Below are 14,981 nucleotides of genomic sequence, written 5' to 3'. Positions count from 1 at the left end.
TCAAACCTTCTAAAAAGTAATCCATATAAGCCACTTAACATGGTATCGCTGTTGCAAGGACCTCAAACGCACTTGTAGGTTTTTCCAACATATGTTACGTATGTGTTGTAAAAACTTCGCATTTACACCTTTGTGCATTGTGGACAGGTGAGGTCAAGACGGGCACTAGCTTACATTTTTCCCTTACTTTACTTTCAGCTGTGTACTGTGACTATGAAAATACCCACAACAAGAATGGTACCAACTACGTATTATCGAGGAGTGTGAACTGTACTTGGCATTACCAGGCTTGCGAGTGCCCATTTCCTCCTCATGGCTACCCACGGACCAACACGGAAGGTGAGTGGGTCATCCACGGATGATGGCCTTATTCCTAGGTGCATGTGTACGTACCACACATAGGCAGAGAGAATGACAGGCTGAAGGTGTGTTTTCTTAGGTGCTCCTTATATCTGTTAGTTTCTGAATAAAATTAAACTCTTTTCTGTTACTGTGCGAGAAAAGGCCTGGGACAGGCATACAAAAGCTCAAACTACAGAATGGAAAGTTGAATGCAGTGTGGACCAGGGCAAATTTCGAAAGCTAGATATAGTTGGGGACAGGAACATTGCTTCCAGCAGTCTTGATTGGGACAAGACTGAAAACTGAGAGAGTGTGGCATCCGGAGAGAAGCCAGGGTTAGGAGAGAATTCAGGTTCCAAAGACGACATAGTTTGGTAGAAGAAAGAGGGACTGAAGGCGAACAGGAACTGATGAAAATCAAGAGTTAGAGACATTATGTAGAAGCAAAGGGGTAAGGCGAGTACGAAGGGTTAGGTGACACAACGTCTGGGAGAGTCAAGCTGGGATGATGAAAAAGAGATGAGAGAGAAATTAAGATAGTGAGAGACAGTGGTAGAAGAGAGACACACGCTGATAGACAAAGGCCCGAAGAAAGAAAAGTGGGAGAGGACATGGAAGAGCTATAATATTTATAACAAAACAAGCAATCAGGCAGAGGCAAGTTTGGAGACAAAAAAAGGACTAGTTTCATGTTAGCAGAGTAATTGTGCTTATTATCACAGGAGGGTGCCTGTTCCTGAAGGGTAGAGAAAGCGGGCCTATTTAGTCGCTCGAAGGACTAGTGAAAGAGACTCTCTCACAGACAGGCTTGGATTGAAGATATTTATAAGGCGGGGGAATTCCTCCTTTTAGGAGGAGTGCCCTCACACACCCATGCGGACATCATGCTTCATCATCGGGCGTTGCTCCTTGTGGGGGTGATGCTGCAGTCCCCCATGGGCCCTGCTAGAGGGCTCTTTATCAGAGATTTGTTGGGGAGAAACACCGCATTGGTGAGTGCAGGTGTGTGGGGGGAAGAGAGTGAGTGATTTAAAAATCCTGCACTGGTACCCTAAAAAACTTTATTCGAAGGTCTGTGTAGTATGGTTAAAAAAGGTTACAAGAGAAGGCCTCTTGATCTAGGAGGAGTATTTTCCTTCTGCTTTGTCTAAGTGGTAGTGGTAGTGGAAGATCGATCAATTAGGTCGACATGTTTCACGCCTATAAGAGGTCCATAGTGGATCCTCTGGCGTTTCATCAAGACCGCGCAAAATTTGAAAAAAGGGAGGAATAGGGGTCTGACATGACGACACTTAGTACACTCTATGGTACCAATATTCAGGTGTTGTCAGGGCGTCAATGCACCCGTAGAGGAACGATCACTTGGAGTTCATAAATCCAACCCCAACGAGTAGTAAAGGCTGGCATCATCGGCGTGGAGCGCAGAATGGAGAGGACTACTGAGCCTCTCCAGGATCACGGCATTTTACCTGCCTTCCGCTGCTCGAATGCCGTTCTTCGAGCAGCAGGAAAATCGCTGCGATCCTGGAGAGGCTCAGTAGTCCTCTCCATTCCATGCTCCACGTTGATGAGGTCTTTAGATCTCTTTCTGCTGTGATAAGAGAAGACCTAAAGCTAAACAACATGGTACTTTGCAGGTCATAAAATAATAAACTCCATGCAGTTTGATTATTGCTTTGTTGCTATTACCACCACAACATCGCCCCTTTCTTACAAGCAGCCCTGAGATAGGTTGAGGTGCACTCTAAATGGCGATTCAAACGAGAGCAATGGAATCTACTCTGCCAATGGAGTGGCAATCTTGGCTTAAATTCCTATGACCCATTGTTGCTACTAGAGGACAGTTCGGAAGGTAACACAAATGCATCACTAATCGATACTGCCTGTCACTCAGAAGCTTCCACACTTATGAAAGAAGCATAAACTGTGGCCTTTCCCCTTGCAGGCGTCACTTTAATATTTGGGATGAGGGAGGTTAATAAGCCTGGTTGTTCCTCATACGCAAGAACACTTTCAGGAATCTGGCCGAAATGAGGTCCATCAGCAGTTGGTGGACCTGCATGTCGAGGGATGAGCACGGTAATGTCATAAAACATCCATAAACAGCATGATGTTGCACAACTAGGCTCTAGTTCCACTGATGGAGAGAATTTGGCAACCACTGGGTAGCCTATAAAGTCCATGGAAGCAGCAGTGTGCGTCACTCATGGCCAAGGTTTTGTGGCACTAATAGGAAATATGTTTAACTCTACCAGTTCATGGTGATTTTGAAGCAATGTCATGGGGCATTTTTGGTCTATTTTAAGTATTTCTCAAGGTTATTTATTCCAGTGGCAATTCAAAGGGATGAATATGTTTAACAATGCAAAGCATGGCCTATTATTGCAAATGTTATTTGAAGAACGTCCACTAAGCAGCCAGCTTTCCATAATATAGTTCTTTTTTAACAGTCTACTCAACAAGAACAGGGAGTGTTGCAAATTCGCCAAAGTGCCTTATAAACAAATATTTTTAAACGGGGGGCATCCCAGGTCTTTACTAATAATTGCAAGCTGGCTTTAAAAATTGCAATTATTTTTAGCACGAAAATAATATCTCCGTTGCTCAACGAACTGGACCACAGATGGTTTTGAAATGGCTTCATTTTGGTCCTTTTTGCAAACACTGTTCTAAAAGCAACGCACTAAAAACCTCATAATAATTTTCTCTAGAACAAATTTGTTTCAATAAGTAGACTGTGCCTTAAATTAATGTTTTCTCTTCGTATCTCATGATGTGCATATTTAACCATTGGCTACCATATACAGTGTCACTCGTGAGCAGCAACTCCCTCTGAGCAAATGGGTAATGTTGGCATGTGTGCAACATACACCATGAAGAAGGAGGCACTAGCTCTCCTCGCTATGGGACATTCCCCGTTGCTAACTTAGTCTACCAAAACTCTCCAATGATTATTTTCAATACCTCTGCCCCACCTCCTTGAAACAGAGTGATGTATTGCATGAGACCTATCAACTCACGGGGATCAATAGTGTGTATAATACACTATTGTACAACACTTTATTCGATATAAAAATATCATAAAAGTACGAACATAATTGATTCATCAATAATCAGTAAAAGTCCATCATTGTGCCACATGGACGATAAAAAAAGAGAATTAAAAAAGAAGGAATATATACAAATAAAATAAGCCATAAAAATCGCTTCCTAATTTGGCAGAGCTATTGGTTTTCTTCACATGTTCACCTAGTGAAAACCTAGCATCACATAGTGCAGGGGAAGGCGAGCTGGAAACCCCTGCATTGAGTCGGTTCCCAGCTCGCCTTTGGAGGCTACAAGCAGCCAATGCAGCGGCAGACTTGGTAAGCTTTTATCCTTTTCAGAGAGGGAGGAGGTTACTCAGGGCAGGGGACTAAAGTGCCTGGCCTTAATTTGAGCCGGTGGTTTCTGGCGCTCGGCACCAGCACTAAATTGTCAGCACCGTCACTTATGAGAGTTTGCCTTATGATGGCAAGGTTTGTCTAATTTAGAGACGAGCACAACAACTGTTGTTTATTAATTCAATATGCGTTGAAAATTATAAATTCCTCATGGCAAAGCCATTCTTTGGGGCTTGAAAAAGTCAGAATTGTCACAACTGTAGGAGTGTGATATTTAGTAGTTGTGTTGTTACTGTACTTGGCAGTGGGCAGTGCAGGGGGAAGTGACCTCCTGATGTGGGCCCTGGGCATTTTGTTTTACAAATTAAGTACTGACAGTGACACTTGTCGGCATGAAGCCCCGCCCCCTCCTCACATGGTGATGTTTTTTTTCAATTTTCATGTCTGTTACATGTCTATTCATTGGACTGCATACACATGATATTAGCACAATAATCAAGGGTACATACATGTCTCCCAAGATTGCAGGATTGCAGGAAATAAGTCATGAGGGAGCTAGTTTACTTCTTTTGACCGCTCTTTACTCCTTCCTATTGTTTAGCTTCTGCCGTCTCGTTTTGACTTACGCTTTCTTTTTCTCCCAAACAGGATGTTACAGGTGCACGCTTGAGGAATACTACGATGATGATGAAGGCAAATGTATGCCCTGTGGTAAGTGAACATGAAATTATCCTTCCTTCTGATGCGATGTAGGCCGCACAGCATCTTCCTCACAAGATCACGCAGCGTGGTCCTCCAAGTGGGTACAAATTTAGGGAGTGTGGACTGATGCATATGCCTTACATTTGCTTTACTCAAAATTTAATTTTTTGAGTTTGTTCATCTTTTTGCTCTAGTCAACCCACAAACACCCCTACTCCTCTTTCTCAAATGGTTCCTAATGTCAGTCCCATTTCCCCATCTTGGCACCAACAATCTACTGCAGGGCAAGACAAAAGATGGCCGAGCCTGACGGGAAGCGTCAGTGCCGCAGTAAGGCAAGACTAGGAAGCCTCTCAGAGAAGGGAAATCAGATTGTCATTAGAAATAACAAATGTGGCTCACCGCCGAAGGAAATAGGAGGCAACACTCAGAAAGGACTCCAGAAATCTTTGCACAGTCCCTGCAGGTAGGATGCCATACTCTTTTGCCTGATCTTCGGCACTCTATTGCTCAGCTCTGATAATGCTACTGCCACCTGGATCTACAGAGTGCAGCAGCATAGAAAGTGAAATTACCTCGGCTATTCTCTTTTATTCCTAAAATGTAAGTGAGGAATCAACATTATTTCTTATATTTCTTCTTTATTCCTCACACAAATAAGGTCTACTAAGTGCATTGCCATGGGATTTGAAGGAAGAGTGACATTAGGTTGACATATGGCTCACAGCTTCTGGTCTTCCAAGCTAGGTAGAAAAATGTGTCAGTAAGAAGGGTTCATCTTTGCTTCTATTTAGCTGTCGACCTAGCTCAGACTTGGGCTATTCAGAACTTACAGACAGATATGAGGCAGTGCTAACTTCACTGGGATGAAAGCTATACTTGAATTGTTCATTTCTAGCCCACCATACAAGAACCTGCCTCAAGAGTGGTTTGATGGGTTCCAGAAACCCTGGTTGAAAGCAGCTCATTGATTTTGCTTAATTTGACTCTAGTTCACAAATCATTAATAAGTAGCAGACTATAATAACTAACATTAAACGACTGGCACAGGGCATAATATTTGCAGACACTCATCCGTTGCAGTCGATCAGTTCTTTAAATGCAAAGATGCCATGAAACATTCAGCCACTAGCTCACATTAATTTAAATATCTCATTTTTTAGGCCTAAAACAGGACAATCAGGGGCTGTACTGTGTGCAATCCTCTCGGTTCCCCTGTCTATTTTTTACAGGTTGGGGGAAAAAGTCTTCCCAGCTGCAGAGTCACCGCCACCTATGCCACAGAGAAAACTGATGTCTATTCTGACAAAATAATGCCAGAAATGTCCCCAGTGCACTAGTAAAAACAACCTGCAGCGCATTGGGGACATTTGAGACCAGATGTGCTGCAAAGCAGGACATTTGCGAGCACGAAAATATTTTTTCACGTACAAAACACCAAACTATGATTCTACAGTATTGCAATTTGGGTTTGCAACTTGGTATTTGGAAGGATTATCTTTAGGGTGTCCTTTCCAAATACCGACTCGTAGTGGTATGTATTAATATTTTGCATCTGAAATGCGGTAGCTAAACATTAATATTTCACAGATACCTCAAAGGAGGTGGTAACATGTTCACAAATGTGTAGGGGTCCACAAGGGACCCTTTCTCCTTTCAGAATGTTAAAAATAGATATTTTTCATAAGAAGGCAATGGTCACTCTTAAAAAATGAAAGTTACACTTTTCATTTTTCTTTTTTTTAATGCATCCCCTTTTCCATTAAGAAAAAGGGGTTGTATGTTTTTTAATGATTGCTTTATTCAAAAGCAATCATAAGCATGGTGGTCTGCTGACCTCAGTAGGCCACTATCCCTCTGATGGCTATAATTCCTAATAGGACGCCATCTCTGTGATGCCTACCATTCCTAATGGGTCACAAGCTGAAGCCTACATCATTCATATTCATGAAGTAGGTCAATTTGCAACCCACTAGGAATCGCTATTTTAAATTTAACGCTTTCATGCATTAGGAATTGCGATTTCCAAATTGGATTCAGTAAAAATCTCAATTTGGTAATCGCATTTTCCAGTATGAGTACATCTCACCTTGTTCTCTTATGTTCAAACAAAGGCACCGTGCTTGTTGGGTCTGTTTTTGGAAATAAAATAAGTGTTGATAGGCCCTCGAAGCTGTAAATGAATGGTGGATTCTGCCATACCTGTTGTTTTTCCCCCACCCGAAGCTGCATTCTGAATGGCATCTGGATCCTAACCCTATGTAAATGTTTTTTATTTCAGTCGCACTGAGCACAACAACAAGAAAGACAGTGACAACTACTATAACAAGTAAGCAAGCTAATTTATGTCCTTTGCAGTTTGCCAATTTAAAGAGCCAGTCCTCACTGATTAGTGTTTAATATGATTCTTAGATTGGATGTTCATAGGAGGGGGGTCTTGCTCACTTTCAGGGGTACAATTCTCTCAGGAATTGAACCCCTTAGCAGCGTTGTTTTCTGAATTGTGACATACAACATGATGACAATGCTTGACTACCCTGAGTCCCTTTCTGCCTCTTGCATCTGTGATATGGCGCTTTCGTAGGCCTTGTACACGGTGCATCCTTTAAGCCATTGCTTCCTGTAAATATGCCATGTGCCCCTTCTCTGGTGGCTCTTGGGTGAAAGAAGACATCTTGTAAAAACGTCAGACCTGACAAAATGGCCAAGAGCTTCCTTTACTTCCCCCACCTGTGCTAAATCCCTGGCCCCGCTAAACTGCACATTAGCCTTACCTCTCGACGAAGACTCTGTGTGCACCACCAGTAGAAAGGACCCTGCACCCACACACGTCCAGCTCTGAAGTTCATCGATGGAGGTGAGAGTCATCGACGGAAGAATAGGCAGCTCTTTAAAGGTAAGAATGTATGCAGAGAATGCATGCAGATTTATGATGAAAATTCCCTTTCAAGTGATCAGATTGTATTAAACCGCCACCATTTTGTTTGGATTCAATTTTGAGCAAGGAAAGCTGGTCTGGTTTCTAAAAGCACTTAAGGAATTTAGTTGTTCAATACAAGGTGGAGAACACAATGTAATGATGTCTGGTGAGACAGTGATGACATCTTCATTGCAAATTTTCGGTCAGCGGCCACGTGTGAGGCCGGAGTTGGCATGCCAACGTCACTTTTCAAAGCCTTCTCGAATTGTTTCATGGGACTAACATGCCTTCTGGTTTCTTTACAATGTGAGACCACAGTCCCTGAAATGTATCGAGATGTTGGATTAAAAAGGCAGAAAGTAATTTAAATTTCACCTTCAGCAGCTAGATATTGAGATGTGTTCATCTGAATTGTTCTAGTCTCTGTACAATACCAGCAACAAGAGGAACAATTCGGCAACAGTCAGATATTATCAAGATCATCAAGCGATCTAGTAATTCGTCTATAAAATCATAAAACAGCTTAATCTTGCTAACTTGAATCCAAACAGTTACTGTTACCCGAACCTACAGTAACTAGACAGACAGCAAACCTCACCCGGGTTTCTTGTCCTTGGCTAATCAAGTATCTATCAAATCAAATTAAATTAGGGCTATGCAGCATTTATTCAGATTGATTTACAATATTATTTAATATGTGTACAAGAGCTTCTACTCTTGTAATGTGATGGAGGTACAGCGGAAGAGTCGCTGGTTCAGAGGTTGTGCTGCTCCAGCCAATGATTGGCTGGGAACAGACAATCCTTACACATGCATCTTTAAACCACGTCATTTGATTTCAGCCAATTTTGTTTTTCAAAATTATTCATAGTGTATAGTATTTATTAAATTCTTTGCACAGTTACCTAAAACCATTGCAGTAGTTGCGCCGTCGATACATCCTCGGGAACAGTAGTCATGCTAGACATCGCATTTAAAAGGCATTCTTGCACAACAGCCCTACTAATTCTACCTATTCATAGTGTATGGAGAGTTCTTATGTGGGTCACGTTCCCCTACCGCTACATCTCAAGGCACCACAATTAAACCAGTCCATGTTTTCCTTTGGTGAATATCCTTGCACCATAGACACCAAAATTGTAACTGAGTTTGAAATAATGTTCATAGCACTGAGACAATAGTATTTCTGCACAGTTCCACTGGCAAAGGAAGTGATGATAAACTGTGGTTTAGTTTTGAATTATCACGCTTCTGTGCAAGGCAAACTTCCTTTCCCCTTTTTCCAGAACATTTTCCAATAGCCACCTCATAGTAACATACTTCCCTGTAATAGGGATCCATGATCCGGTAGAGTGATGGACGTCTCCATTGCTGAGTGGCTGCTCAGCTGCTGAGCAGTGGTGGCTGGTATTTGAAGGCGGTGGGGGCAGGCGGGTCACGGGGGGCAGAGGGAATTAAATTAAAAAAAATAAAATACACACTTACCTGTCTGCCGCTGCCGCCTACCGTCGCCGCCGCCTCCTTTCGGTCCTCTTCCCTGCTTCCAGGTCAGGAAGCAGGATGCATCTGGCTCGCAGCCTCCTGAGAGCCAATCGTTGTGATTGGTCTGAGCGCCAGGGGTCGGCGCCCAGCCAGAGAATGGGAGAAGGGCATGCAATGCAAAGTGTGTGTGAATGCTTGGCCAGCCCCTGATGGCCGGCCAAACAGTCATGCGCACTTTTGAGAGAGCAAACCACTCCTAACCTCCTCTGCTCTGTCAGCAGACTAGCCTCGCGCCGTCCCTCCCACAAAGCTGCCGCAACAAGGAAAAGATAAAATGATAATAACTAAAAGTTATTATCATTTTATTTTTCCTTTAGTGACACTGCTTAAAAGCAGGAGTGCGCCACTCCTCTGCCTCAGCGGAGGAGCGGCCACTGCTACTGAGACTTGCTCTCCATCCCTATGCCATTTCTAGGTATATATATGCTCATAAGCTTTCCAGCTGACCCCCGACAGCATATTTAAATGGATCACAATAGAGACTGTGAAGTTCCAGACTGGTCTGTACACTGTCTATTACACTATACGTTTTTTTTTATATCAGTAGGGTGTGTACACAGACACTCATGATTAAATCATCATATTTCAATAAAATGCACCAATCATCTCATGGGGCAATTAAGTGTGGAGTCACACCCAATGATTCTAGCGATTCAATTCCTTGAGCTCCATTCAACATTTCACAACCTGTTTTTTTGGACACAAGTACGTCCTGGTGTAAAATGCATCACTCTGGTGAGGGAGGACTAGTGCAGTGAATGAACGAAGGTTATCTTTGCATGTGTAAGTAAATTACCATTTCATAGTTTTAAGTAAAAAAGTAAAGATGTCAAATCCCGATGCAGATTCATTTGATCTGCTAAGGAAATTACATCTCATTGTGATTCATGGTGTGTAAACCAATCGAACAAGCTGTTGATACAGTGAAATCTGCCTCCTGCCTCAGAAGAGGCAGAAGCCATGTTGGAAACTCCAAAGGTATGCAACTGATGGAGTCCCACCTGGCTTGTGGACCTTCTGAAGCTGAGGCAATTATTACTGTATCAAGGCAACTGCAAGGAAACAGTGAAAATGGTGGCAATAATCTATGTTATGTTCTCCGACCGCTCTTGCTTTTACTGTGCCGTGAGATATTGTGACACATTACGTGAATGTGCCCTCTTACATTACTTTGTTAGATATAAAATCTTGAGGCTCATTTCTTTAGCTTCATCAAGTGTACAAGCTTTAGAGTAAATGACTATTTTCACATATTATTCCTAAAATTAAAAGCATGTTCAAATAGCCTACTCTGGTTTCTTTGCCCATTTGCAGTTTCTAGAATTAGACGTTATGCTCAGTGTTTAATAAGTAGTGGGGTTCACCAAAACTAAGCTTAAATAAATGCAGGCAATTCAATGCTAAATAGGTAGTGGGTTCACCAAAATTAAGTCTTAATACATTCAGGCAATTTGAAGTTAAATTCCTATGATCGCCACAGTTTCACTTTTTACTTCAATATTTCACCTCCGATATCATTAACGTTACTGTGTCACAGGAACTACCTAATTTGATCATAAGTGTGAGAGCTATAGATTTCCTTGACTGCAATAGATACTGGGGATTGCATTCCGGTGGTTCCTGTACACTATGTAAAACCCTGAAGCTAAATACATTTATATTACCATCACAGTCTGCAGGTCTCTTACCAACTAGCAGCAAAGGGTATACAGTATAGAGTAAAATCATTGTAGGGTTTGTTTACAGAAGATATATAGCATCCATCATACACTATGCTCAATTAAATGCACCCATTTGTTACGCAATGGCACTGCTCAAACATCCAGTCTACCTAAGTTATTCAAAATGTAAAAACATTTTTATTTCTAGCTTTAACCATTCTTAGCCATTGATGTTAGTGGCCCACAACACTCAAGAAATAGGTATTACCCACATAAACCATAAAATCAACTCTGCAGCAAATCTGTATGAAATTCGTATAAACATTCTCAACGTGCTCCTGCATTATACCCATATGTTGACACCGCACGCTCCATAACCAAGAAAATGAATGAGGTCGCGACCATAGCTACAATGCAACGAGAAGGAAAAGGCAGAGGCTTCTCCCAGTGATAAATCAGCTAAAGTCCAACCATACATTTCAGAGCACTTATTGCATTAGATGCAGCCGAGTATAAAATGTAAAAGCAAGATTCTATCTTAAAGTTAACATCGCTTCTGTAGTCTTCCGTTGTCAAAATTCAATTCATATTTATGCATATACCTTGAGGTAGTTGCCAAGATATTTTGGAAAGTTGTCATCCAGTTCCTGCAGTCTGGAGGTATTTTTGTCAAAGGAAGCTTGCGATAGCATACCATTGAGGCAACTTTCGATAATGAACATTTTATTGCTTTTCCAGTTACACTGGATTATTCTTTTTTTAAACTATTGGTAGGTCCTGCGGACACCCAGAGATCTGTGCACAATCGCAGATCTATGCACCCATCTGTTATTTTTATTTAATCCTGAAAATAAATCTCTATTGTAGTCTCAAATCTTTCTGTGTGAGTATATTTGTATGTGAGTTAAGTCTTAGAAGCTGAAGCAGTGCGAACAAAGTACAGACGGTAACTACTTTTGAGGAGAAAACACTTTATTTTGCAGTTGTATACAGCACCAACTAGATCAAAGGTATTGGAGTGCTTTACATAAGCACTTGTTACATTACACATTCATTTTTTACGCAAGGAGAGATTAAGTGATTTGCCCAGAGTCACAGGATGTTGAGTCATCATACAGCCCTAAAACTGGTTCCCCAGTTCCAAAGTGGCAGCTCAGGCTGTTAAGCCACTCCCTTTAGCACCTGTGATGTGAAGGAACACTTTGCTAGTAAGTGCCAGGGTTCCCAAAATAAAGGGTAGCACTCAAGACCTTGGTTGAGATTTAGTGATATCACTTGGAATTTAGGTGAAGTCTGAAGTGTTAGAACATCGTCAAGATCCGTGGCCACATTTTCACTTCAGCTCAGATGCAGGTCAAAAAGGCAATATACAAGTTGTTCAGATGTATTTTTTTGTATCTTTTGAAACCTTATTAAATATGTTGAAGTTGAACCTAGCCATAACAAAAGCAGAGTGCCATGCAAACTTTCATCTGTCCACTATTATAAAGTCATCTTGCTCAATTTATTTTATGGTCTGCCTTGATAGTGCAGTTGTCTCCAGACAATTATGTGAACATCACTAGAGAGAGGCTTTGGTTCTGCCCATGTGTTGGGAGCCAGGAGTATATGTTTTAATTCTACAGAAGTTATGTGCTTCCACAAGAAAAGTGCTTGCGCCCTCCATGCAGGTGTAATCCTTTTGTTTATGCAGCTGCATGAGCTTGACATTTTAGGGGCATACACAAGACATTGCAAAACTATTCAAGTGTCTTACATAACTAGATAATGTATGGTGTTTTTCTCTGGCTGTAACACAGATGGGAGGATGTCAGTCATTAACCTACATGGATTTTTAGGTACGACTTGACAGTGCAACTGGATGACCCTTTAACCCTTCACCAATATTATTCTAAAGGTTCTTTGCATCCACACAAATACATATCCATTCCCATGCTATGCATTCACAACGCTTCACGTTACCATACAGCATTCCTTTAAAACCAGTCCTATTGGCATTGCCAATGCTTGTCTTCTTTGTTGACAGTCACAACAGCACACAACTATTTACCTCATTGCACAAAAGGTTTTAGAGACATTCGCCATTAGCCAAGCTTCCACTAGCTCACATAAGTAAGATGAAAAGACACACACAAAATGAAAGCTTCTAAAATGGTGAGAATAAAGCTTCCAGCAACACTGTTAGGGAACTGATCCAACAACCATTGGCAAAGTCAATAGATCCAAAGCAAGGTATGCACAAATTTGTATTTGCTAATACATGCACAAATGGCATTCATAACTACATTAACGTTAGAGCTAATGGCCTTCCCAACGTTAAGGATTGTTTTCATTGTTCCAATATCAAAAACGCCACATGCCACAGTCTATTCGAATTCATGTTATTTTAGCATCGCTTACAAAAAAAGTTGCGAAAATGAGGATTTGAATAAATAACACAAGAAAATGTCATGATAGATAGTTTAAATTGTTACCGGCTAACTTATTAGGATTTTGGAAGTTTGCTCTAAGGATTCACATCAGACAAAATATAAATACATTACTTATAAGCTTCCTGTATTTACCCAAATGTGACTGGCAGAATACTTTGCAAATAGTTTCTGATCTGTGGGTAGGGTCCTTAGGGGTGGCCGAATTTGTTTTCCCTCGCAGAGTAGCCCCTCTATATGTAGTGATAATTGGCTTTCTGGTTTCGAACTGCAGGAATGGAATGCTGTAGACATTGTGACATAAAGAAAGGAATCTATGGGAAATAGGTATACCTATTAAAAGTAAATTAGCCCCCCCCCCCATGCATTACAATGCAAGGATTCCATAGGATGCTAAATAATACAAAAACAGCAATTATCATGTGATGAAAGGGCAATACCCCGCTGTGGTGGAGCCAACTCCCACTCTATGTGTATGTTAAGTTATTAGTAACAGCCAGACCTAAAAAGAACCGAGGGGTGTGCTTTTACACAGCGGGCGCTCTGCTGCTAAACAAAGGCATTGTTATTTAGTCGCCGCATTCATTCCGGACACTCCTTTTAACCAAACTATTCGTTATACCAAATCAAATCATGGCACTGATAACAGTGCACAATTATAATCACAGACAACTAAAAAAGAATGTTCTTTATTTATGTGTTGAAAACCAGACAAAATGAAAACCTCTAACATGTAAACTAATAACTTTGTCCATGCTGCACCTAGGCATGCTAGGGCTACCTATAATCACATTTTTACATAGCCAAAATAATGCTAACTGACACCCTGCACAGCCTCATTTTCAAACTACATGTTACAAAAAAAAGTGCTTTGGAGAGCCATCGGGCACTGGTAATGCCATTCAGTGGTCTTTGGAAATAGCTCACTATTTCTTACCTCCTTTTCTCTATCTAGTGTGTTGGCGATCAGAGTCCTTCGTATTCTGCATCACAGGACAGTGACCAGGGTCAAGTTCAACCTAACCCCATTGAGGCTCAATCAACATCTTATGGGCTGTGTTGGAGCCACCCACTCACGTGCCACTGACATGTTTTGAACGTTTCCAAGCGGAGAAGCTCCCGAACGTCTCACACTACTAAGTATGAAGATGTAAAAATACGAAAAGATGGGGCTTAGGGGGTCCTCTGGATGTTTTTCCAGACAAAGCATTTGATTCACCCTGGGCTGCTCACCAAAACCCTTTATTCACTGCAAAGCTCTGGGGGTTCATTGGCACTGGTCACTCCTTACAACAAAAGGGGGGCAGCAAAGTTTGCTGGCTGGGATGCAGAACTACATGGATGATCGTCGCTGGGCTTCCAGCGTAAAATGCGTAATTCTTCGAAATTATTTCATAACGATTTGTTGTTCTTCGCATTACAACACTCAAAAACTCAAAGGATATTGAGAGGATGTAAATACCAATCCCATCTGTACAAGGATCTTCTTGAGAGCCTCTCACCTGCACTGAAAAGATCGACGTCATATATCAAAGATCAGATGCTCAGGATCCTCCGCAAGCCACGAAGACAAACAATCGCAACCATTGAACCCATGAAGATCCCTTAAGTGGTGTAAGAAGACCGTCGTAAAGTCACATTTAATAAATGCGACCTGAACTGAAACATGTAAGTAAACAACATTGAGGGATTAAAGCACAGGTGACAGACGTACACCCAGACATGAAAGCAACACTTGGTCGGCACTTTTTACGCGCAGGACGGCTGGTGCAACGATGCTACAATATATGCTGCCACCCAAGAAGCTACTAAAACTTTTGGACTAGATCACCGCTACATATGCCACACTGTTAGCCACTGCCTACGTCCTTTCTGAAAATCTCATCTTGAAGGGGTAAGATTTCTAAATAAATACGTTTACAAAGAAAGTGAGCAAAGTCGTATGGGAGAACTTTTAAGGTAACTGATAACTATCTTTTCTGATAAGTAACTTATTTTGTGT

The 14,981-nt window shown here is 41.6% G+C and overlaps 1 protein-coding gene across 2 annotated transcripts in view; it reads left to right on the top strand.

Moving 5' to 3' along the window:
* The window catches only part of MUC6 (mucin 6, oligomeric mucus/gel-forming), a 159,696-nt gene that overhangs the window by 83,422 nt on the left and 61,293 nt on the right, over positions 1–14,981 (top strand). For both annotated transcript variants that reach the window (XM_085644897.1, XM_085644896.1), the window contains exons 27-29: positions 199–339; positions 4,374–4,436; positions 6,709–6,756. In XM_085644897.1, the coding sequence (XP_085501023.1) occupies positions 199–339; positions 4,374–4,436; positions 6,709–6,756 (252 nt within the window). The remainder of the gene's footprint in view (positions 1–198; positions 340–4,373; positions 4,437–6,708; positions 6,757–14,981) is intronic.

This window comes from Triturus cristatus, chromosome 3_1, assembly GCF_964204655.1.
Source record: "Triturus cristatus chromosome 3_1, aTriCri1.1, whole genome shotgun sequence".
NCBI classification, from domain to species: Eukaryota; Metazoa; Chordata; class Amphibia; order Caudata; family Salamandridae; genus Triturus; species Triturus cristatus.
This window is presented reverse-complemented; position numbering and strand designations above follow the sequence as displayed.